Raw genomic sequence first — 25,619 nt, 5'->3', positions numbered from 1 at the left:
CATTTTTTCTCTTTTGGCCATTGATCTAATGGATGCTCTCATTTACATGTAAATGTGATGGATATATGGTGTTTGAAACCTTAAATGTTTTAAGGTATATTAAAATCAAGGTTTTGGGGATTATTGCCCAACCTTTTATTGTTTATGAATCATATGAGTGCATTTGCACATTTATGTTTTGTGCTTTTGTGCACAAGTGTTCTTGGTGTGTGTATATTCACACATTTATTCCAAAATAATATTGTTATGAGTATTCTTTTTGAAGAATATTGTTTCAAGGTTTTATTTATATGTTTGTCATTACAAGTTTTATTGCCTCAAAAGTCTTCTCTTTTTATTCCCCTTATCTAAGTGTCATCATATGTAGACAAGAATTTTATTACACCTTCGTGTGTTGGTAACCCTTTGTTGGCTTTTGCTCTCTTGGTCTAGTAGTTGAACACACTTGTCTTAAGTGTTTTTATATGTAGACAAGGCACGTTGATTCACACCATGGTGTGTGATTTTTGCCTATGTTGGCATTTGTGTCCTTGTTCTAGTGGCTGAGATGTATGCTCATGGTTGGCTTATTTCACTCATTTCAAGTGTCATCTTATGTAGACAAGAGATGCATTGTGTTTTAACCCATGGTTGACTTGTTACTCTTGTTCTAGTAGCTGAACATACTTGGTTTTGAGTGTATTTTTACGTAGACAAGAGATGCTTTTGGTCCATGTTGGCGTGTATTCTCTTGTTCTTGTCGTAGATGCACTCATTTTAAGTATTATTATATGTAGACAAGAGGTTCTTTTGTACATCTTTATGTGTGTCTTGGGCCTTTAATGACATTATATTTATATTCTTGATCTAGTAGCTTATACACTTGATTTATGGGTTTTGGAGGATTAATAAGGTAGTTGCTTGTAATGGATAAACTATTGTTGAAATTTGCAAAATTTCATTCATGACTTGTGTTTTAAGATATTCAAATGAATCATATCTTTGATATGCATATTTTAAAATCAAATTGATTTTTTGGTATTTAATCTATATATTAAGTGCTTATGGTTTTTTGGCCACTTTTGTATGCAAAATGTGTTTTTTGTCAATTGAGTGAGATTTTCCTAAATGGGTAAGATTCTCTACTCAAATAACACACTTCGTTTTGCCTCGTAAATAGATTTAAAACCTTGTGAACTCTTGTGTTTATTTTGTCTAAAGTATGCTTGGAGACTTCGTTTCTCTTGTTTGACACTTCATTACATGTTTGGAGCATGTTCATTAATGATTCCTTTAAGTATTAATTCATTTCATGATAATATATGCATATGCTCTTTATGGCCTTTTAGGCTTTCATTCAATAAAGCATATGTAATTTATGCCTCTTCGTAGGCTTACTGTGGTGTCTCTTAGGGGACCATTGTGTTATTCCCCATTATGGGGTTATGTTTGTCCAATGTTGGACCTTATGAATGCATTATGCATTCTTGCAATTCATTTTCGCATAATTTGCTTCCGCTCACTCTTTAATATGATGTATGATTTTGAAACTTTGGTTTTCTAAATTTACCTTTCATGCTAAAATAATTATCCTATCATATTTCTATGCATAAGTTATATTTTTGCACCATTGTTTTGCGGATGTGTCATCCGATATGGTTTCAATTAATCTTGTTAGAAATGTTCCATTTGAGTAACGTGCAAAGATATTTTTACTTGTTTCTTTGTTGTTATTCCACAGGATCTTGGAGATAGGATAAAAGGAAGTACCTCGGATGGATCGGGACATATGTTCACCATTAGAAGGCAATTGAAGAAAGGCATTTACAAGTTTCAATAGCATCCTTACCGAAGCCTCTTGGAGTCTTGCGCCTTTTTCAACCTTTTCGTTTCCCCGCAAAGTTTGAGGGGGGGTGTTAAAATATGTGTATGAGTACAAATATATGTATGTTGAAATATAATCCTTAAATGTACATATATATATTTATATATATATATATAAAGATACGTATACATATATATATGTATACGTATCTCTATTTATATATATATATATATTAATATATATATTTTTTCTTCCTAAAATACCCTCAAGGGTATTTCTGTAATTTGTCATTTTACACATATTCCAATTGGAATATGCATTGTAATATTTTTTTTTCTTTTTTTATTTTTTCATTTTCGTACCATATTGGGGGCCTCCCAATAGAGACGTTGGGAGCCCCCAACGGTCACAAATGTGACCGTTGGGAGCTCTCCAACGTCTCCTTTGGGATCCCCCAAGGTGGTCTCTTTAAGGCTTATAAATAGGGGTCTTTCCCCCTTGTGTTTGGTACTCCTTGTAGGAGCATTTGCTCCATTGTATAGGGTTTTTACTCTTCTTCTTCCTTTTTCCTCAATAATATTCAACTTATGACTTTAAGTCATATTTACCCCTTTTATGGGTTTATGTATTAGCACATGATGTGCTTGTGTTGTTCCATTGAGTGGGTTTATTCGCAATTCATGTGCATGTGTATGGGTTCATTATTGAACCTAATATATACAAAGTCACTTTCTAACACCATTTACATGAGTTTGATCATGTACATGGATCATCCAACATGTTGTATACATGTTTATTTCAGGCCTGTCTGACCCATGTACATGATTCTGATCATGTACATGGATCAGCCAGCATGTTGTATACATGTTTATTTTAGGTATGGCCAGCCCAACCAGTATGTTGTTTTCATGTTTATTTCTTGTCTGGCCGATCCATATACATGAGTCTGATCATGTATATGGATTAGACCGGTTGCTGTAAATGCATAGCTAGCCGATTCATGTACATGAACTTGTTTATGTATATGAAATGATATTTGGGACTGGTCGATACATGTACATGATTCTGATCATGTATATGAATTAGACTAGTTGTGGCTAGTTTTCTGATGGTCGATACATGTACATGAATTTGATCATGTACATGAATCTGACCAGCATATTGATAATTTCTGTGTTGCCGATTTCTGCACATGATTTGAGGATGTACACAAATCTGATCGACATTTGAAATTTTTTTGCATAGCCGATTTCCGTACAGGATTCTGAATGAAATATGTTTTTTCTGAGTTGATATATAAATCTGATCCTAAATTGATCAGTTTGCAATTGTGCATATCATACACATGAATCTAAAAATAATTTGATGTTTGCATGACTTTGATCACATGCATGCTTGGTTGATTACATGTATGGAATTGATCATGAATGGTATCGCCTGCAAGCATTGTATTCACATTCGTACATACTTGGCTTATTCTTCTGTGTCTTGAATGTGCATTGTAAACATGTTTGAAAACTGTGTATGTTGCATGTTCACTGAAATTTTGCAATTTGCATAAATCACTTTTGAGATATGTTGGTGGTCAGATGTGAACCACTGCTAGCCGTGTAGGCCAGGATCATGTGTTGCTCAAATATTGTTGCTTTTATTTATGCATTGCAAAATTTATTTTTAAAAATTATTGGTTTTTCAAATTTAATTACATTGTTAAATTGTGAGGATCAAAGCCTAAATTTGTTTTTGCATATGGATTTGCAAAACGGTTCTTGCATAAAGAACTTGAAATTGATTTGAAATTGGTAAAATAGACCAAATATTGTAATTAATCTCTTGATGTCCCTTCCATAGTATGAGAATCTTGGATGACGATCGTGAGAGACCGTGAAGATACTAAAACTCTGTGTGCGATCGTGCTCTAAAACCCGATGTGGTGGTTTACCTCACAACCACGGTTTTAAGGAGCTTTTAGCCACTTTGCCAAGGGGGTGTTGTTGTTGACTCAACTGTAGTTATTGGTATACAAAGAAAATGACATCAATGGTTGGAGATTTTTATTGATGTTCCGACATTAGGTGATGATTCCTAATGTTTCGATAGAAGGTGATGATTCCTGATTTCGGTCGAGAAACAAGTGTGAAACCGAGTAATAAAATACAAATTGTGTGTTAAGTTATGACTGAGAACCTAACTTGAATTTCGGGAATAATGCCCGTTTAGAGTATCCGCGGGTTTAAGGAAAAGTGAAAATTAAACTTGTGTGTATTTAATATGGACATGCACGCAAAAACAACTCTGATAAATAACTTAATAAGTCATTCATGTGTGTGCATTGAATCATGCATATTTTACTATTTAACATTAGTTCATGCATCTTAACTTATTTGATTCTATATGATATTTGGTTGAATGCCTGAATGATAAAGTACTTGTGGTAAGTTATTTCTTATGATATTCCTCTGAAATTTATGCATGAATTGGTTTATGCTATTTTCTTTACTATTTGATTTTTTAGAGGAATTCGTACGAGGACTTCGGTTCTTACCCGTTTTCTTCAAACTGTTTTACAGGTACAAATGCTCAATGATGTCTTGGACCAGCTAGCTGGAGGCTACGAGACTTGTGATGGTATTTTGGGTTCTGACAGATGATATGAATTTTCTATAGTCAATTTTTGCGTTCTTAGACATTTTGACTTATTGGTTAAATTAACGAAGTTTATTCGATTACTTCAAGTTGATTCAATGCATGGAATGGTTTGTGGTTTTGTTATATTAAATATGTGATGTACTCCGGATCCTTGGGAGTTTCCTCGATTGTTTAAAAAAAAATCACTATTTTCGAGAGTCAGTTGGGGTCGTTACATATAAAGAGGTCTGCCTTGGAGAAAATCATTTACCAAGATATGGAAGCGTTCAGGGTAGAGGAAAATCAAGTACATATTCACGGGGTCGTGGGAGAGGCCTCCAACATAGTGGCAATGATAAAGATAGACTTCAGTGTACTCATTGTAGAAAATTTGGATACACAAAGAAGCAATATTGAGACCTTGTTGGGAGACCATTATGTCATGAGAATCAAGCTCATGTGGCTGCAAATGAGAAAACGAGAAGATCCCAAGGATTGTGAAATTGCTAGGTTGAATAAGATGATTGAGGAGCTACAAGTGAAACCCACTGAGCCTACAAAAGATGTTGGATCTAACTCTATGGTCAAATCACACACAAGTATTGATACTGTTGCTCCTTGAATCATAGATTCTAGGGCTACAGATCACATTATTAAGAGCTAATGTTAATTGGATCCAGATCCAGCATCAAGGAACTGACGTTACTTGTGAAAAGAAGTCGTTTATGGATTTGGATTCAATCCAGACCCATATCCATGTAAAAGCCATGTTATGTTGTAATTATAACTGTTCATTAAAGGGTATTTCTGTACCCTAATTTTTGTAATCTCTTATATACGTATTACTGAATAGATCAGTCACGTATGAATGATTTCAGTCGTGACCTTCTGCAGCCCTCTTTCTCTATCACTCGTTTTCCTCCTTGCGCAGATAAATCTGGAGTTCACCTTTTAACATGGTATCAGAGCAGTAGAAAGCTGGGCCTGGGATTGCTTCTCCAAAGGGATTGTCCAAAGAGATCTTAAGTTCCAAGCCGAGAAATCTGTGAGTTTCAATCTACGTCTTCTCTAAATCCAAAACTGCGTTTTTCTTCAATCTGCGTTCTCTTTTCTAAACCCTGGTAATCTGCGTTAGTTCTTCTTTTCTTTAAATCAGCGTCTTCTCCCTTCTTTTAAATTTGCGTTCTTTTCTTTAAATCAGCGTCTTCTTCCTTCTTTCCTTAAATCTGCGTTCTTCCAATCAACGTCTTTTCTAAACTTATATCTGCGTCTTTTCTGAATTCATGCATCCTTCTTAAAATTTGTGTTTCGACCTATAAGGTTTTTGTGTTCGTTAATCAGCGTCTTTCTGTTCCTTCAATCGCCCACTTCTGAAACTCCTTTCTCTAAAATCAGGAACGTCTCTCCACGTCGAAATATCGACTCTTATCTCCTTCTGTTGCCAACAATCTTCGCTTTTTTAAAAAGGGATCATCGACAGGATCCTCTCTGCTAATCTGGTTTATTTGAAATATTTTTGCTTTATATATATCATTCTTATTATTGGAGACTACAGAATCTGTTGGAGACTAGTTATATTCTTTTAACAAGGGACTTTTATCGATCTGGAACCGATTCAGCATTGACACCATCAGACCTGTCATGTTCGCTGGCCACGACAGGATATAATTTTCCTGGTTAAACTTCTGAAAAAAAAAGAGGCAGAATATTAAAAGTGGCTGATTTTTTATCAATCGACTGAATCTGGTCCAGAAATTCTCCTTTTCCTTTTAACACCAATTTCCTGTGTTTTCCTCAATGGATTCCTCATTCTCACAAACGGCTCTTTCTTCTAATTTTCTTAGTCAACTCATCTCTGAGAAGTTAAATAATACCAATTTCTTGACTTGGAAAAGACAGGCCGTTCCTTTTATAAGGAGTCAAGATCTCTGTGGACATCTGGATGGGTCAATTCCAACCCCTCCAGAGTTTATCTCACAGGAAAAGGAAGATGATAAAGGGGCATCTTCTATTGTGCTTCTCAGAAATCCGGATTACATCGCTTGGATGAAGAGAGACCAAGCATTGGTGGCATACATCACCTCTATATTGTCGCAAGAGGTTCTTATAGCCATTCCTGATGATTGTTCAGCCAGGGAGTTGTGGGACAAGTTACTTCAGACATATTCACAAATATCCGAGGCTAGAGTTGTGTTTCTTAAGCGAGAATTCCAGATATTGAGGAAAGATTCCATATCTATCATGGAATACTTAAATAGAATGAAGAGCATCACGGATCAGCTGGCTGTCGTGGGATGTGTGGTTAATGATAAAGATAAAGTACAACAAATTCTAAGCGGGCTGAGGCCAGATTATCATGTTCTAACAACATTTTTATTGTGTCTCCCAGAGCTTCCTAAGTTCGAAGATCTACGTGCAAAATTGTTAGAATATGAAATGAGTCTGAAGGGTTTCTCTGAAGAAAATCATGTGCAATCTGGGACTCAAGAAGTTCTTGCTACATGGCTGACTTATGGCAGAGGAAGAGGAGGTGGTGCCTTTCTAGGCAGGAGTGGACAGGGAAGACCTGGCTTTGGGGATCGTGGGCTACTTCCAACGCCCAATCTTTCTTCCAATCAGCAAGGTCAAAGGCCCATTCTTACATGTTTTTTATGTAACAAAAGGGGACATATTAAAGCAAATTGTTGGTTCAATCCCCAAAATAAAGGGAAATCTTTGCAACCAGAAGCCAAGAAAGACACAGAAAACTTAAAGGCTGGAGAAGAAATAAAGGAGTTACTATTGGCAGCACTGAATATGAAGCAAAATGATAAGGACACTTGGTATGTTGACTAAGGGGCAGCAACTCACGTTTCAGGTGATGCGGGTAAACTCCTAAACCTTATTCCTTATGTTGTTAGAAATAGTATAGTCACAGGAGATGAAACTCACCACTCCATCTCACACATTGGAAATGTTGTTATACCCATGTCTAAGTCTTCCCTCGAACTTTCAAATGTTCTTCATGCACCAAATATTCAGAAAAATATTGTTTCCGTCTCAAAACTTGTTGATGATATTAATGCCTCAGTTGAATTTACTCCCTCTTTTGTCTATGTCAAGGATCTTTGCACGAGGGCGACATTCGCTGAAGGAAAAGGCGAGGCAATATGTACATTTTTCAAGAAGATCCCTCCTTCATAGTTCATTCCACTTGTTCATCCTTGAAGCTCTATTAGCATCCATCATTAGTTTCTTCTGAGTCTGTGTTCGTTATTTCTGAATATAATAAGCCAATTCTTTGGCACAGTCGATTGGGTCATTGTGGTCGCCATTTTATTGAAAAACTTGTCTCAAATAATTTGATTCTTAAGTCTAGTCTGGGTTCAGATGCAAATGAAATAAAATGTTCGAGTTGTCATTTATGTAAGAGTCATGCTTTACCCTTCAATTCAATCAATAAAAGAGCTTCAAGACCTTTTGAGATCATATGTTCTGATGTCTGGGTCCCTGCCTCAATTGCTTCTGGTTCTGGAAGTAGATATTATCTTATCTTTGTTGAATTCACGTTATACTTGGATATTCTTCATGAAGCATAAATCAAAAGTCTTTGGATTATTTCGAAAGTTCTATTCCTTTATCAAAAACCATTTCTCTGAAAACATTCTACATTTTCAATGTGATGGAAGGGGAGAGTTCTCCTCTAGTGATTTTATTGAATTTCTCCAGCATAATGGAATAAGGAGGAGAGTGTCTTGCCCACACACACCTCAGCAAAATGAGATTGCTGAGAGGAAGCATCGACATATTGTTGAGAGTGCAATGAGCATGATGCATGATAGTAATCTCCCTATTACTTTATGGACAAAGGCTTTTCACTCTACAGTGCATGCGATAAACCGCCTGCCTATGGTACTGTTGGAAAACAAATCACCATACTTTACACTTTTTGGCATTCATCCTGATTACCATGAATTACGTGTTTTTGGATCTGATTGTTATGTGCACATTGACAACTCATTGAGGCATAAGTTTCAAGACAAAGCCTTGAAGTGTAGATTTGTGGGGTATGCGAATGACTATAAGGGGTACAGGTGCTATGATCCTTCGAGTAAACGCATCAAAGTGTCGAGAAATGTTATTTTTGATGAGATGAACTTTGATAATCAACCAACTAACTCCTCCAGCTCAGGATCCAATGTTGAGGTATATTATCCATAGCTAAGCTCCGAACTCTTTTCCAACATTAATAATGAATGCCCTCTGAACTGTAGTCAGAAGGAAGCATGTGAGGAGTCAGAAGATGCATCACAATCAGAAGAGGTTGTTGGACAACCCTTGGAAACATGAAGGTATAAGGGCATCGTCTACACTTGACGTGAAAAGGAACTTCCACCTGTCTTTACTTCCTGTTCGGACCTTAATGTGCCTCCTACTTCCTCACAGACGTTGGGTGTCAGGAGGTCTACTCGGGCTCGACACCCGCTTGACAAATGGGTCAGCTACAAAAAAATTTCACTGGATTTTCAATTGTTTTTGACAGTCATAAACAAAGAAGATGAACCTCTCACATTTTATCAAGCTGCCAACTCAAAGAAGTGGATTGAAGCGATGAATGAAGAAATGGAAGCCCTACATGAATGTGGTACTTGGGAGGTTGTTCCCCGACCACCCAATAGAAATGTAGTTGGATCGAAATGGGTGTACAAGATTAAATATAAACCTGATGGGAGTATTGAAAGGTACAAAGCTAGACTCATTGCCAAAGGATTCACACAAGAGTAAGGGCAGGATTTTGATGAAACTTTTAGTTCTGTTGTGAAAATGGGGACTATTCGAATTGTGTTAGGTCTAGCTGTTGAACATGGATGGACATTAAGTCAGCTAAATGTTAAGAATGCCTTCCTGCATGGAGATCTAAAGGAGGGAGTTTATATGGAGCAGCCCGCAGGATATGCAGAACAATATGCTAATCAATACGTGTGTAAATTAAAACGAGCAATATATGGTTTGAAGCAGGCATCTCGTTCTTGGTTTCACTTGAAATACAGAGACATGGCTTCTCTAGGTCTCTTCTTGATCATTCATTATTCATCTACAAGAAGCAGAGTGTGACCACACTCTTACTGATATATGTAGATGACATCATCATTACAAGTAACTGCGAAACTCATATTGAGGAAATAAAGAAATTATTGAATCAGAGATTTAAAATGAAGGTTCTGAGAGATCTACGATATTTCCTTGGGGTGGAAGTCGACAAGACATGCAATACTCTTACTCTCACTCAACACAAGTACACAATGGATATTCTCAATAGAGCGGGTATGATGAATTGCAAACCCTTGGCAACCCCAAGTGTCATACATAAAAAACTAAGCTCTAAAGAGGGAGACTTGTATGAAGATCCTACTAGATACCACAACATAGTAGGTATGTTACAATACCTAACATTCACTCGACTTGACATAGTGTATTCTGTCAATCAGGTATCTCAATTTATGCATGAACCTCGTACATCACATATGGAGGCAGTTAAGAGAATACTAAGATATCTAAAAGGCACTGTCGGCGATGGACTTGTGTACAAAAAAAGTGGGCTGAATCAAGGCGCACATGAGATCATTATCTATGTTGACGCTGATTGGGTAGGGGATCCAGATGAACACCGATCGGTATCTGGTTATTGCAGTTTTCTTGGGTCAAACCTAGTTTCCTGGAGCAGTAGAAAGCAGAAAGCCATAGCTAGATCGATCACAGAGGCTGAATACAGATCGATGGCTCCCGTGACTGCAGAGGCTACATGGATAAGACATCTCCTCACAGAGATAGGAGAATCGATTGCTCGATCACTCTTACTATGTGACAACCAAAGTGCCATCAATATGTCCTTCAATCCTATTTATCATAGTCGAGCAAGACACATTGAAATAGACCAACACTTTGTAAGGAAAAAGGTCGAATAAAAAGAAATTGAGCCCAATTTTGTCCGAACAGAAGAGCAAGTTGCAGACATATTCACAAAAGGATTAACAAAGGACATGTTTTGGATGTTAAAAGGCAAGTTGTTCATGATCCAAGATCATGTACAACTTGAGGGAGGGTGAAAAGAACTCGTTTACGGATCCATATAAAAGCCATGTTATGTTGTAATTATAACTGTTCATTAAAGGGTATTTTTGTACCCTAATTTTTGTAATCTCTTATATACGTATTACTGAATAGATCAGTCACGTATGAATGATTTCAGCCGTGACCTTCTGCAACCCTCTTTCTCTATCACTCGTTTTCCTCCTTGCGCAGGTAAATCTGGAGTTCACCTTTTAACAACTTGGTGTCCTATTTATGTATGTGTTTCTATTTGTATGGTTTCTTATTTGTGTATGTCTATCTTATTAAGAGGGTTGTTGTATTTGGGAAGGATTGTACATGTTCTATAAATAATGAAACACCACACACGATATCCCCATTGGGAATCGTAGGAATTGAAGGAATACAGCTACAGAAACATCGTCTATCCATCATAACTGCTTTGAATTCACATACATAGGTACCTGTTCTTACATGGTATCAGAGCAGGAATGCGTCTGGTTGCATCTGTCGAGGTAAGTTCTAAGAGATCTTGGATTTTTATCTTACCTAGTTGCCTCTTTTCAGGACTCTTTAACCTCTATTCATTGATTCTCCTCATCTTCTTCTTCTTCTTCCTCTTTTCTTCTTTGAAAAATCAGTTCCAACATCCTCTTTGTCGTTGTTCGCAATCCTTGCTGTTGTGGTCTGATTCATCTAAAGAGAAAATCCCTACATATTGTGTTTTTGCTAGTACCGTTTTTTTCTCTCAAAGAAATATCACAACATAATGTGTTTTGTTGTTTTGCTATTTTTCTCCCTCTTTTCACACTTGACGTCAATTCCAAAACTTTCTTTTTCTTCTTCTTTCTTTCTTGATCTTAACGTCAAATATCCTTTTGTTTTCACCCTGTTAAAATCTAAAATCTAACAATTATTATTCAGCCTTCTTTATCTGCACACTCAACTTTGTAGAAATTTTCTTTATTATTTCTCTACATCATGTCACCTATTTTGATATCATATCAAAATATTTTATTAGGTAAGAAACTACAAGTTTCTGATCAGTTCTCTTTTCGTATTTTTGTGCTTAATTGTGTGGTATACCGACCAAAAAAAAAAGAAAACAAAGGTCGGCAAAAATTTAAGCTTGTGTTTTTTATATTGACATGATAGGCTTAATATCCCTGTTTACAATTTATTCCATTATTTCTATTATTCTTGTTAACCTTCTTATTCATGGATTCAAACCCTCAGTTGTCCCTGTCTTTTACTTTTTTGCCCCAATTAGTTTATTAAAAATTAAATAATTCCAATTTTTTGACCTGGAAGAGGCAAATAATTTCTTTTATTAGGAGTCAAGAAGTCTCTGAACACCTTGATGGGTCCATCGTCCCTCCACCAAAGTATGTCATCAAAGACGAAAAGGATGACAAAAGGGTTGTAATTTCTTTTGTTCATGTCAGAAATCCATATTTCGTTTAATGGATGAAGAGAGATCAAGCATTGGTTGCCTACATCATCTCCACCTTGTCACAGGAGGTTCTCATTGGGGTGTCTGAGCTCTCCAACTCTGGACTAGATTAGTCCAAACATATTCTTCGATTTTAGAATCCAGGGTGATGTTTTTGAAGAAAGAGTTTCAGAATTTGAACAAAGGTTCCATGTCGATCATGGAATATCTTAATAAGATGAAGAACATCACTGATCAGCTTGTTATGGTGGGCTATGAAGTTTCAGGTAAGGATATGGTTCAACAGGCTCTCAACGGTTTCGACCTTGACTACCACGTTATAATACTCAGATTTGCTTCCCACATTCGAAAATTTAAGGGCCAAATTGTTACATTATGAGATGACCCTTACTGCTAATGCTGATGCTTCCAATGATACCCAAGAAGTTCTGGTCACTAATGTCTCACGAGGCCGTGAAAGAGATGAATAATTTAGAGGAGGTAAGGGACGTGGTCGTAGAGGCAATAAGGGAGGCCGAGGTATTCTACCAACTCCAAATATCTCTCATAATACTGTTGCCACTCCTAATAGTGTTGCTCAGGGGCAACACCCTATTCCTACTTGCTTCATATGCAAGAAACCAAACTATATCAAAGCGAATTGTTGGTTCAAGGATGACCCTGTAATGAAACCTTAAGTGCACAAGGGAGATGCCACAAAGGGCTACGAAGAGTGCACAATTACACAAATGTAAAGCCACTAATGGGAAAAATACAAAGAACCAACTAAGGGCTTAAGCACGATCATAACACAGGACATAAAAATAAATAATGTATTTATTAAGAAAGAGAGAGAGCTAAAAAGCATAGAATAGAAGGGGGTCTAATACCCTCTATTTATACACAAAGAGAGACCAAGGGGGAGATCCCATAGAGCTGTTGGGAGCTCCCCAACGGTCATAAAGTGGCCTCCAATAGCTCTATGAGATGCCTATTGATGGTCGGACTTCCTTGTATTGTGACAACACTATTCATATTGCAAAGAATTCAGTGTTTTACGAAAAAACAAAGCATATTGAGATAGAAGAGTCATATCTCTTGAGCATGTGGACTCCAAGGATCAGATTGCAGATTTGTTTACTAAGAGTTTTGCTCCTTTACATTTCAGTTCATTCATTTTCAAACTTGGGATGATTCCTCTTGCATCATCTCAAGTTTGAGGGTGAGTGTTAAAAATTGTATCATATGTATATTACCTTTTAGTGTGATTTCCCTCTATGTACATGCATGTATATGTCATTCTTTCTTTGGGTATTTTAGAACTTTTTAATGTAGGTTAAAGTAAACTATTTTTGTCATGTAGTGAGGCTGAAGGGAAGTCCCCTTTTATGATTGTATTCTATTCATTTTGGAGGCTAATGAAGTTTCTCTTCTCATCTTCTTTGCTATATCTCATTGTTGGAACTCTAGTGCTTTGATACTGAACAGTAGAAATGCTGTTGTTTATGAGCCAAATCGCCCTGGTGGTGAGTTCTTGCAAATTTTCGATTATGGTAATAGTAGTAGCAATCAACTGGATGGTACACAAACCAATGTGCAGCATAAGAAAGGAGGTCATCCAGCTGAACATACACAAATAATACAAGTGAATGAATCTGCAACACAAAATGACAATAAACAGCGATGGGAAGGTATTAATGTCTACAAAAGGAGAAAACTTAATGCAAATGATAGTGCCCTTGTACATAGAATTTCAGCCATATAATGAGGAAGCTTCAGCTTCAAATCTGTTTTTTTGCAGCATGATAATCAGCAAGACATAGGACTAAGAAGATCGATTATAATCCCATTGAGAGGGTTGTTTTATATGAAAATTTTACATCTGATTTTCAGGTATTCGTTAGTAGTCTTCAAAATTAACCCAGTAGTGAAGGACAAGAGATGGACAAAAGCTATGAGAGATGAGACTGAAGCAATATATTAGGATGATGCCTGAACCCTTTAGAAAGTCTATCCAATAAATACAGTGTGGGTGTAGAAAGTGGAATATAAGTCAGGTAGGAGTATTGAGAGGTTTAAAGTATAATTAGTTGCAAAAGATTACAATCAGCAACATCAATTTGATTATGAGGACATGCAACCTCATCGCGAAATTATAATTGTTAGAATTATTTTTGAAATGAAATGGGGATCTTCGAAACACGAGCTTTGATTAACAAGAGCAAGTGTCAAGAATGACACTAAAGCATAACCCTTAAAAAGGGTATAACTGGAAACAAAATAAAAATAAAAATGTATTCTTTATTGATATGAAAAACCAATTGCTTAAGAAGCATTGGAGAAAAATACAAGAGGGGCTGCACCCCTTTATATACACAGCTGAAAGAGGACTCAATAGAGCTGTTGGGCACAGTCCAACAGCTCTATTTAGAGCTGTTGGAATGTGTCAGTCCAACAGCTCTATTAAGAGCTGTTGGACTGTGTCAGTCCAACAGCTCTATTGCTAGTCAAGTCTGGACAGGACTTGACTAGCAACAGTCATTCTAGTTCAAACTGAACTAGATGACATAAAGACAAAAAATAAAAATAAAGGAAAAAAAATACAGAAAAGAAAGAAATTAAAAATATATTTATATATATATATATAATAATATAATATTATTATATATACATATATGTACAGTTTTACATTTTAACACTCCCCCTCAAACTTACGGTACAATGAGCGAAAGTTTGTCTAAGAGAAAGTGAAATCGGGGAGCAGCGAGAGGCTTTGTAAAGAGGTCTGCTAACTGATATTCTGAAGTGACATATGGCAGATCAATTATCCCGTGTAGATATTCCTCTCTGACGTAGTGACAATCCATTTCGATGTGTTTGGTGCGTTCGTGGAATGTTCTGTTACTGGCAATGTAGATCGCACTTTTGTTGTCACAACATATTTGTGAAGCCTTTGTTGCTTCAACTCCCATGTCAGCAAGCAGTCGTCGGAGCCAAACTACTTCCATGGTCGTGGTTGCCATGGCTCTGTATTCAGCTTCGGTGGATGAGAGAGATACCTTCTGCTGCTTTTTACACCTCCACGAGATTAATGATTCCCCTAAAAAGACACAAAAGCCAGTGGTTGAGTGTCTGTTATTGGGATCACCTCCCCAATCAGCATCAGTATATGCAATTAAATCAAGAGAAGAGGAGGAAGATAAGAAAAGTCCTCGTGAAAGAGAGGACTTGATGTATCTGATAATACGCATGACTGCTCCCATATGAACAGAAGTAGGAGCATGTTGAAATTGACTTGCTGTATGAACAGCATGTGCTATATCTGGTCTGGTAATGGATAGATAGGAAAGTGCCCCGACAAGCTGTCTGTAAGGAGTAGGGTCTGCAAGAAGTTCTCCATCATCGATCTTCATTTTAACATTAACAACTTCTGGAGTGTCAACTTTCTTATCATCAGTAATACCAGACCTGAAAACAATATCAAAAGCAAATTTAGTCTGAGATAATAAATATCCTCTAGGAGAATAAGCAACTTCAATGCCTAAAAAATATCTCAACAAGCCCAAATCAGTCATTTCAAAATGAGATTTAAGAAGTGTTTTGATTGTTTCAACTCCCTGTTTATCGCTTCCGGTGATGATCATATCATCCACATAGAGAAGAAGCACAATGATCCCTGCATCAGAATTATTAATAAACAAAGCAGTGTCAGTTAAACAGAATTGAAAACCAATATCAATCATAACACGACTAAACCTATCATACCAAGCTTTTGGTGCTTGTTTAAGTCCATAAAGAGCTTTTTCTAAGCGAAGGACTTTACCCTTAGGAATACTTAGACCAGGAGGGGGTTCCATATATACTTCTTCAACTAGCTTTCCATTTAAAAAAGCATTTTTGACATCCATTTGAAAAATAGACCATTTTTTGATAGAAGCTAAGGCAATTAAGGTTCGGACAGTAGTCATACGAGCCACCGGAGCAAAGGTTTCTTCATAATCAATCCCATATTCTTGAGCATAACCTTTGGCTACTAAACGGGCTTTATATCTTTCAAAAGTACCATCACTCTTGGTTTTAATTTTATAAACCCATCGACATCCTATAGTTTTCTTCCCTAGAGGAAGATCTTGAATATTCCATGTAGAAGCCTTTTCAAGTGCATCTAATTCAACTTTCATGGCTTCTATCCATTTGATATCATTTTTTGCTTGAAAATATGTGGATGGTTCTTCATATGAGTGAATTAATGCAATAACTGCCCTATATGTGGGTGAGAAAGACTCGTATGATACAAACTTTTCTGGAGGCCTCGAGATTCGGGATGATTGTCTAGTAGGAATGTTAGAATATTTCTCAAGTGCACATGGAGTATTAGACTCTTGTCGCCTGGAATATTGAATACTAGTATCTCTATGAACTTCTTCATTTTCAACATTAAGATCAATAATTCTTGGATCATCATCAAAGTTACAATCAAGGTCATATTCATCAGATGTTGATGTTAGATCTAGCAAAAAGGAGTACTCAGTGACGTCTTTTAATTTTCTAAAATCAAAGAAGCTCTCCTTTTCAAGAAAGGAAACATTTCTAGACACATATAGTTTATTATTTTTGAAGTCAAAACATCTATAACCTTTCTGGTTTTCAGCATATCCTAAAAAGGCACAGGGAATCGCACGAGGGGAAAGTTTATCATTTTTGTCAGTAAATATGAAACATTTGCACCCAAATATTCTTAATCTAGAGTAGTCTGGAGAAATGTTCATAAGTTTTTCAATGGGAGTGATATTTTGTAACGAAGAAGATGGCATCCTATTAATGAGATAGGTGGCAGTTAAGGCAGCTTCTGCCCAAAAGTCTTTAGGGACTTGATTTGCTATTAATAAAGTTCTAGTGGTTTCTATAATATGGCGATGTTTTCGTTCTGCCAGTCCATTTTGTTGAGGTGTATAAGGACAAGATCTTTGATGTGTGATGCCATGCAATTTAAGATAATTTTGAAAATCTGTGGATAAAAACTCTCCCCCTGAATCTGTGCGAAAAATAGTAATATCATTTTGAAATTTGTTTTTAACCATATTATGAAAAGTTTGAAAGTATGAAAATACTTCAGACTTATGTTTGAGAAAGTACATCCACGTATGTCGGGAGAAATCATCGACAAAAATAACATAGTAAACAAATCCTCCTTTAGAAATTACTGGTGCAGGACCCCAAACATCCGAGTGTATTAATTCAAGTGGTCTTGAAGAGAAAAAGGTTCTGTTCTGAAATGGTAATCTTTTCATTTTGCCGAGAATACAATCTTTACAATCAAATGATTCAGAGTTACAAAATTTCCCTAGATTTGGAAAATGTTGGATTTTGGCTATATGTGGGTGACCAAGTCTCTTATGCCACAGTTCCAACTCTATTTTTTGAATATTATAACAAAAAGCTTTCTTCGGCATTTCCAAAAAATCCATGTAATAGAGTCCTCCTTCTCTATGGCCTTCCCCAATCAGCTTGCCTGACTGGCGATCCTGTACCCAACAACCATGAGAAGAAAAAGAAATATTACACCCATAATCAGAAATTTGAGATACAGATAAAAGATTTAAATTTAATTTGGGAACATGTCTAATTTCTGGAATAAAAAATTTTTTTGTTTTATAAATTTTTTCAAAATCTCCTATTCCTTCTATTTCAAGAGAAGTCCCATCAGCAGTAAAGACCTTTGACACACTTGTTTTATTTTTAACACATTTGGATAGACTTTGATTATTTGGGGTCATATGAAAAGATGCACCAGAGTCAAGAAGCCAAGAAATTTTACCTAAATCAGAAAAAGATGAGGCTGCTGCGCCGGTTGAAGCTTCAGATGAGGAAGAGGCACCTTTGATGAGGGGCTGAAGGATCTCCATTAGTTGGGCCAGGGAAACTGTTGCATCCTGATCTTTAGGCTCTGATCCAGCAATTGCAGCTCTTTTTTCTCTCAGCTCCTTAAGTTTGGGACATTGTGGCCTATAGTGTCCCGGTTCATGACAGTGATGACAAATAACTTTCTTCTTATCATAGTCACCATTTTGTCGGTTAAAGTGAGGAGGCCTATATGATCGAACATGATTCCCTGGTCTAGACACGGCTAAAATGGAATCATCTTCAATTTTTAAAGAACCTTTCTGGAGACGATTTTCTTCCATTGTTAACTCTTCAATAGTTTCAACAATAGAAGGAATTTTTCCCCGGTGAAGTAGGGCCGATTTAGTGGTTTCAAATTCCGGCCTTAATCCAGTGATAAACTGGTAAAAATGTTCAACATCGAGTTGTTTCTGACGAAGCTCGATGTCTTCGGCACAATGCCACTTTGGTTCTAAAAGGGAAAGTTCTTCCCAAAGTTCGGACAACCCATTGTAATATTCACGAATAGTTTTGTCTCCTTGTGTCATCATTCGAACTTTTTCTTGGAGGTTGCACACGTGTGCAATATCTTTAAGGGAATACATATTCTTAAGGTATTCCCATGCCTTATCGGCATGATCAAATTTGGCAAGACTTGAGCATTTTTTAATGTCAACGCTATTGATAAGCCATGACATTATCTTCGCATGAGATATTCTCCATTCTTTCCATTTCTTCTCGTATGAGGCAATAGCCTTGATTTTCTCTTCTTCCGATAGAGGGACGTCTTTATCTCCCTCCTTTTTAGTAAGAGATAGCTTAGGTTCCGAATCGGAACCATCCACAATCCCCCATAAGCCTTTTCCCCATATATGGTGCTTCATGATTGAAGCCCATGTTACATAGTTCGTATCGCTTAGTTTCATAGGCATGATGGTGACTTTATCATTGTCATCCATCGATTACAAGGAGAGAAAGAATAGGGATAGAAGAGAAACAAGAAGGAAAATGAGAAAGAAAGAAAAAAAAACAATACAACAAGATGTGAAATCTTCTCCAATGAAGTGATAAAACACTTCTCTTCAAGTGGCGAACACTTTTGCAAACGGGCACGGAAACCGAGGCAGCTTTTCCTCAAGATTTAGTACTTCCGCGGCTCTGATACCATGAAATGAAATGGGGATCTTCGAAACACGAGCTTTGATTAACAAGAGCAAGTGTCAAGAATGACACTAAAGCATAACCCTTAAAAAGGGTATAACTGGAAACAAAATAAAAATAAAAATGTATTCTTTATTGATATGAAAAACCAATTGCTTAAGAAGCATTGGAGAAAAATACAAGAGGGGCTGCACCCCTTTATATACATAGCTGAAAGAGGACTCAATAGAGCTGTTGGGCACAGTCCAACAGCTCTATTTAGAGCTGTTGGAATGTGTCAGTCCAACAGCTCTATTAAGAGCTGTTGGACTGTGTCAGTCCAACAGCTCTATTGCTAGTCAAGTCTGGACAGGACTTGACTAGCAACAGTCATTCTAGTTCAAACTGAACTAGATGACATAAAGACAAAAAATAAAAATAAAGGAAAAAAAATACAGAAAAGAAAGAAATTAAAAATGTATTTATATATATATATATAATAATATAATATTATTATATATACATATATGTACAGTTTTACATTTTAACAATTTTATCACTTTGTCTTTTGGTTGGCATTTCCGGCATATCCAAAGAGGTATGTATCCAAGGTTAAATGTTTAATTTATGGACCTAAGCAGATATAGAAAATGTGGTTTGAAAGTTTTTTACAGGCACATCCAAAGAGGTATGTATGCAAGCTTAACCGTTCAATTTATGAACTTGAGTAGATGTCAAAAACATGGTTTGAAATCTTCTATAGTAGTGTTGTAAGTATCGTTACTTTGGGCCTAATTGATACGAGATACGGGTGTGTATCGTACTTGTATCAGGTGTATCGTATGATACATCCCGATACAAGGTGTATCTTACGATACACAATTAGTGCATTTTATGTTGCACTCAATTCATTTTTTTTTTTTTGAAATATATAAGAAGACTCCTTAAGGTGAGTTTGTGTCCACTTCTAAAGAACTTGAGAGTGATTTAGGGCTTGATTTCTTGCAAGAAGAAAAAGTCCTCATTTTTGTTTGAACTTAAAAGAATTTCGTTATGTGAAATTTTTAAGTATTGAGAAACACTTGGGGATTTTGTTTTTGTTTATGTAAACATGCACTGTTATGGATCTTATGACTTGTTAGCTTAGTGTTGTTTATTATTTCACAATTTACATTTTTCTTATGAGATATGCATGCCATTTATGGCAGCTCATGGAGACATAAATGCTTCATATGTGATTTTATGGTTGTATTTTGTGCAATTCATCATTGTTTCATATGAAATGATTTTTTTATAATTTTTGCTATTTTTTCTGATTTTTTTATTTTTTTTTTGAATTTTTCAAAAAATTGTATTAAAAATTTATGATATTTTATGATACGATACAATACGATATGATACGGTATTACTTTTGGCCCGACCGATACGGGTAACAATACGATACTTACAACCTTGTTTTATAGTGCTATTGAGGGAAGATGATTTGTTAAGGTTGCTATTGACAATTCTTTGGTTATATGACACACTAATGGTGTGATGGTTATTCTTCTATATGAGGATGATATATCATTGCAGGAAATTCAGAAGTTTTTAATTGAAGATATAAGGAATTTTCTACATGGTGGATTAGAATGAATCTTGGACATTGAAAATTTTCAAGGGAATAGAAGTGTACAAGATTAGGGAGCAGCCAAGGTTATCTCAGCAAAAGTATGTCTATGATATACTGCACAAATCTAATATACATGGCTGCAAGACCATGGATACTCCATTTTGCATAAATAAGAAGTTATTGATGAATGAAGGAATGTTATTGACTGAACCAAAGAAGTCTCTAAGCGTGGCAGGTGCATCATAGTACCTGATGATAACTAGGCCAGATATCTTATATGCAGTTTATCAGTTTTGCCAATTCATGCATTCTGCAATTGAAGTCCATCTGGAGGCCTTGAAATTGATTGAGGTATGTTAAAGGGACTTTAGACCATGGTTATTGTAAAAATGATTCAAAAAATATTATCTAGCCACCATATCATTGGCTACTCGGATGCAGATTGAGTTGGAGATTTGGACTAAATAAAATCCATTTCAGGATATTGTGGGCTTCATCATCATTATATAAGTGAGGCATAATGCTGATTATTTAGTACCGTAGCATGCATATATGGTTGCATTTTTTGGTAAGTTAAAAGGTGGCATCTTGTAATAATTGTTCTTCCTGTTAAAATTATATGCATCTTACAAGATATTTGAGTTTGAATCTTTTTAAGTTTTTAGTTTGATTATTCCAAGGTGCCAATGGAAGTAAAATAAAACCTCAGCGCCAACATAGCTAGTGAAAAATGGTTCTTACATAGCAAGTATTGTCTAACTAATTCTGTGGTAAAGATGCTGACATTCGTTAATGACTTTTTTCATTTTACTATGTGCAAATGGATCCTTGTTGTTTTCTTTTGTTTGAATGTGATTAATTTGAAATACCATTTACCATACAAGGTATGACGAACTGCATGTTTGTTATTAACTGATGCTTTATCATGTCATGAAAATTGGCAGCATCTACAATCATCTGTTGGAATTTCTTGCACGGTTGTCCTATCCTGTCCATATGGGCCATTCATCTGAGATGAGTCATCGCATGCGAAAGGATGGAGCTCATGCTCTGGTATTTTTTTCCTTTTTCTTTTTTATTGGATTTTCTGGTATTTCTACTGCGTGTTAGTTGAATTCGTTAAATCTAATCGTAATAGCCCAAATTCCCTTCTTTCCTTTTACCTTTTGAATCTGCCTCTTTTTTTCTCTCATGCTTTTTTAGTTGCTGGTAGTTCAGGCAGGACTCCGATTTTTTGTTAGAGTTGGGTCAAACTCGACAGTGGTCGTTTAGAAAAAAGACGAGATGTTTGTGATTGAGGTGGTAGGTGTGGCGTTTACTCCTTTGTGCACAAAAGTCTGAGTTGGCAAGTACCATCTCATAGAGATGGTATACGTAGATGTCAGAATCAGTGGGATTCTATTTTCCCAGTGCCCCAACTCCCTCCAAACCCTGGCTCCCAACTAGAGCTTAAAAAGTGCACTTGTTGAAAAAAGTTCAGAAGAAAGAGAAAAGGAAGTCATGGATCTTCCAGCACTTAATGGAAGTATCCCTGAATTCATATGGTCTTTTGAGTTAAATAATACTATATCTTCCAAATAACATTAGAAATGTGTGTGAAGCTAGTGTTTTGGGGAGAAAGAGAGAGAGAGGAATCTCTGGCTATAATGAAACGATCATGGCTCCTAAAGAATGCTAAGAAGCTGCATTGACGAACCAGAATAGGTTGCCTTAATAAGCCTTCTGAAAAGAACTATATTTGAAGCTTTTTTCTGTATCTTGGACTGATACCTGATTCCTTTGCTAACTTACAGCATTTTCATTATACTCGTGTATGCAGTCGGAAGCAAAGACTAAAAAAGTCTGCAAGTGAGTCCACAGGAAACTTTGACTAAAAATATCTTTTGAAATACCACAAGCAATTAAAAAGGGGTTGTCTATGCCCAGGCACTGCCCTCAGCTTGAAGGAAAAGATCTCAAGGGAGGAAGAGAAAGTCACAAAGATGTGCACCGGTGATCCCTCAATTTATTCAGTCAGTCTTCTTGGTATATAAACGAAAATTTTCAGGAATCTGTATTCTTTTTATTCTTTATATTTTTTTTTATTTCTGTGCCTTTTTGTAAATTTTCCGTTTGGGTTACTGGGGGGATGATAAGTGGTTGTAAATAGAAAACCAGTTTGATGCTCCCAACTTACAAAATCACGGTAGAGAGAGAGAGAGAAGGCATCAGGCTATTCTTGGCCTTTGCCTCCCTAACAGCGTGAATATATTGTCTTTCTTGTCAAGCTCAAACCGTTCATGGGTCTTGACCTCGAGATCCCTTGTTATTTCATGGTTTAACAAAACTCCATTTGAAATGTCTTTTCCATGAAACTAAGCTTATGTTTGGGAGATGGGTGTCACTGGGTGTCGGAGTGTTTTTCCGAAAACCATGACGCCGGCAGACATTTGAGAGCCAATTTTTGATGATTTGATTTAAATGATTTTCCTTTATATTCATTGGAACCATGAATAAAAGGATGAAATTGTTCGGAGGGATTTCCAAACTCCTGGAATATATGGAAAACTTTCATGATTTTTGAAAAACTTTTGGGATATTTGGAAATCTATTTTTTTTAAATATTGGACCAAAGGTTTTTGATAACCATCAAATTGACGAGTTTTGGAAATAATAGCGGGGGCGTTAGCCAAACCCCTTTAAAGATGTTAGGCTTTTTGAAAAAGTTTGGGTGATTTGGAAAATTGGCATTTATTTTGAGAATTTAAGAGGAACAAGGTGAATTTTATGAAAATAAATCTTATTTTTTCCCTTTTTGAGAGTTTTGCTTGTTACATACCTTTTTGAGATCGCTTGCTCTTGATTCTTCACGATTTCATCGTGGATCCCTTTGTTTTAATTGTGTGCCTCCTTACTCCTTGGGAAAAATGTTTTTTTGCAAAAGAAAACCCTTGAAAGAAAGTCAGAAAATCTCATTTTTGAAATTAAAAAATTTGAAAATCTTGAAGAAATTGTCCTTTTGAAATTCTCTCACCTATTTGGTGATTTATTTTTCAAACTCTGGAGATTAAAATTAAACTAAAGAGATTGGCTTGATATGTGTAACCCTGTTGACATTTACACAAATATCTTTCAAACCTTCAAAAGATTAAAATCAAAGAAACGAGATTTGCATGATATGTAGGAACTTATTGACATTCATACAAAATATCTTGCAAACCTTCGAACGATGAAAATCAAATTAAAGAGATTTGCATGACATGTGAGCAGACTTGCTAACATTCAAACAAAATACTTGCAAACCTCCGGTAAGACTAGCATAAAAAAAGATTTGCACAAATATTTTGTAAATTTCTTTAGTTTGCAATTTTGACAATTTTGAAAGTTCACAAGATATTTATACCAATATCAATAGGTCTATGCAGATATCATGCCGAGTCGCCTAAGTCTGTTTTTTATCATTTGTAGGTTCGCAAGATATTTGTGTGAATGTCAGTCATGTCGTGAATTTTCTTAATTTTAATTTAATCTTTTAGAGGTTTGCAAGATATTTGTGCGACTATCAACAAGTTTGCACAAATATCACGTGAATCTTCTTAGTTTGATTTTGAATATCATGCGAAGCTCTTTAGTTTTATTTTTTCAGCGATTGGTGGTGCAGCATGCCAGTTGAATGATTTGACTTGCCGGGCCTAAGTCCCATTTACACAGGCTGGCCATCCTCTCTCTCTCTCTCTCTCTCTCTATATATATATATATATATATATATATATAGCTCTCTTGGAATTTGAAATTCAAACTCACCTTTTGTAGGGAGTCCTCAAGTGGCGCCTTCTGGGAGCTCCCTGCAGAGAGAATCAAGCAAACTTTTGAAAAATTCCAAATTCCCCCTGCTGAGGTGTCTCACCCACAAATTTCCATTTTTTTATTTTTCTCAAAAAATCAAAATAGCCTTTTGAGGTGGCGCCACCTGAGGGCTCCCTGCAGAAGACAAATTCGAATTTCAAACCCCTCAGATGGCACCCCCTGAGATGGCGCCACATGGAGGGCTCAGATCCAGCCTGTTTGAAATTCAAATTTTTTTCAGAAAATCTATAAAAACAAGGCTCCATGTCCAGCCTAAGGGGGATCATTTTTTTTTTAGCTCTTGTGAACTTGGAAAATCCGACCTAGCCTTCCTAGAATCAGATTTTGAACCTTGGAAATCGTGCCCCCTTTGGCGCATTGAAGAAGGTGGAGTAGAGCTCGTGCTGTGGCCAATTCAATTCCAACAGAGGTCGATTTTGGTGGACCATCCGAAGCTCGGAGCGAAGGACGAAGGAAGCTCGTGATAGCTGCCCCTTTCAAGAGCTCCTACGCTGCGTAACGAAGCAAGGTGCACTTCTTTTCCCATTGATTGGATTCCATAATTCGAATCGGGGGTCGTTTGAAGAAAGAGCTCATCCGAGGGATGGATTGAGCTATTCTCATAAAACGACATACATAAAAATGTTTCATTATGCTTCCTTGATGATTTTAACATTCATATAGTTAGCTAGGTTTAATTTGCATTTTATTTCATTCATTTAGTACATTTCATGAATTAATTAGGATTAATTTAGCCTTTATTTCAATTCTGCTTATTTTCAGTAAGTCTCTGTTTTTGTCAGTCAGTCCACACGTCATTTCATGCATTTGTTTTTTATTAAAAATCCCAAAAAAATCACGGAATGCGCCCTTAGGTGTCCCTGAAATGTTGCCAAAAATTAGGAGGCATTTGAATTTGTTTACTGCGGTAAACATTCAAAATGGCAAGTCGGGTTTTGTTACCCGGGATACGTTTTGAAAATCATTTTCCGACTTGTAAAATCGAGATATCCCTCATGGGAGATCCGATTTTCGATCCGAAAGATGTTTTGAACTCGGGAGAATGTCTAGTTTTTAATATGATTTTCTCAGATTTTTATGATTTTTTTTATGTCTGACAAAAATCCGAGATGTCGGTACACGTGTCAGAGCCTAATTTGGGCCTCTGAGATCTTGGATCGACTTAGGGCTATGGTTTCTCTTTGTGTGTTGCTTCAAATCCAAAA

The 25,619-nt window shown here is 36.3% G+C and overlaps 1 protein-coding gene across 9 annotated transcripts in view; it reads left to right on the top strand.

Annotated features, from left to right (window-relative positions):
- Positions 1-24,730, top strand: part of LOC149813042 (uncharacterized) — a 72,541-nt gene extending 47,811 nt beyond the window's left edge. For 6 of the 9 annotated variants that reach the window (XM_089990816.1, XM_089990821.1, XM_089990819.1 and 3 more), the window contains 4 exons: positions 21,513-21,621; positions 22,362-22,416; positions 22,495-22,593; positions 24,692-24,730. In XM_089990816.1, coding sequence (XP_089846942.1) covers positions 21,513-21,621; positions 22,362-22,416; positions 22,495-22,593; positions 24,692-24,720 — 292 coding nt within the window. In that variant the 3' untranslated portion in view covers positions 24,721-24,730. Of the gene's footprint in view, positions 1-21,512; positions 21,622-22,361; positions 22,417-22,494; positions 22,658-24,691 lie in introns of those variants that run through there. The other 3 variants (XM_089990823.1, XM_089990822.1, XM_089990818.1) reach the window with 3 other exon arrangements.
- The last annotated feature ends 889 nt before the right edge of the window (positions 24,731-25,619 follow it).

Source organism: Nuphar pumila, chromosome 16 (assembly GCF_984573655.1).
Source record: "Nuphar pumila chromosome 16, dmNupPumi1.hap1.1, whole genome shotgun sequence".
NCBI classification, from domain to species: domain Eukaryota; kingdom Viridiplantae; phylum Streptophyta; class Magnoliopsida; order Nymphaeales; family Nymphaeaceae; genus Nuphar; species Nuphar pumila.
This window is presented reverse-complemented; position numbering and strand designations above follow the sequence as displayed.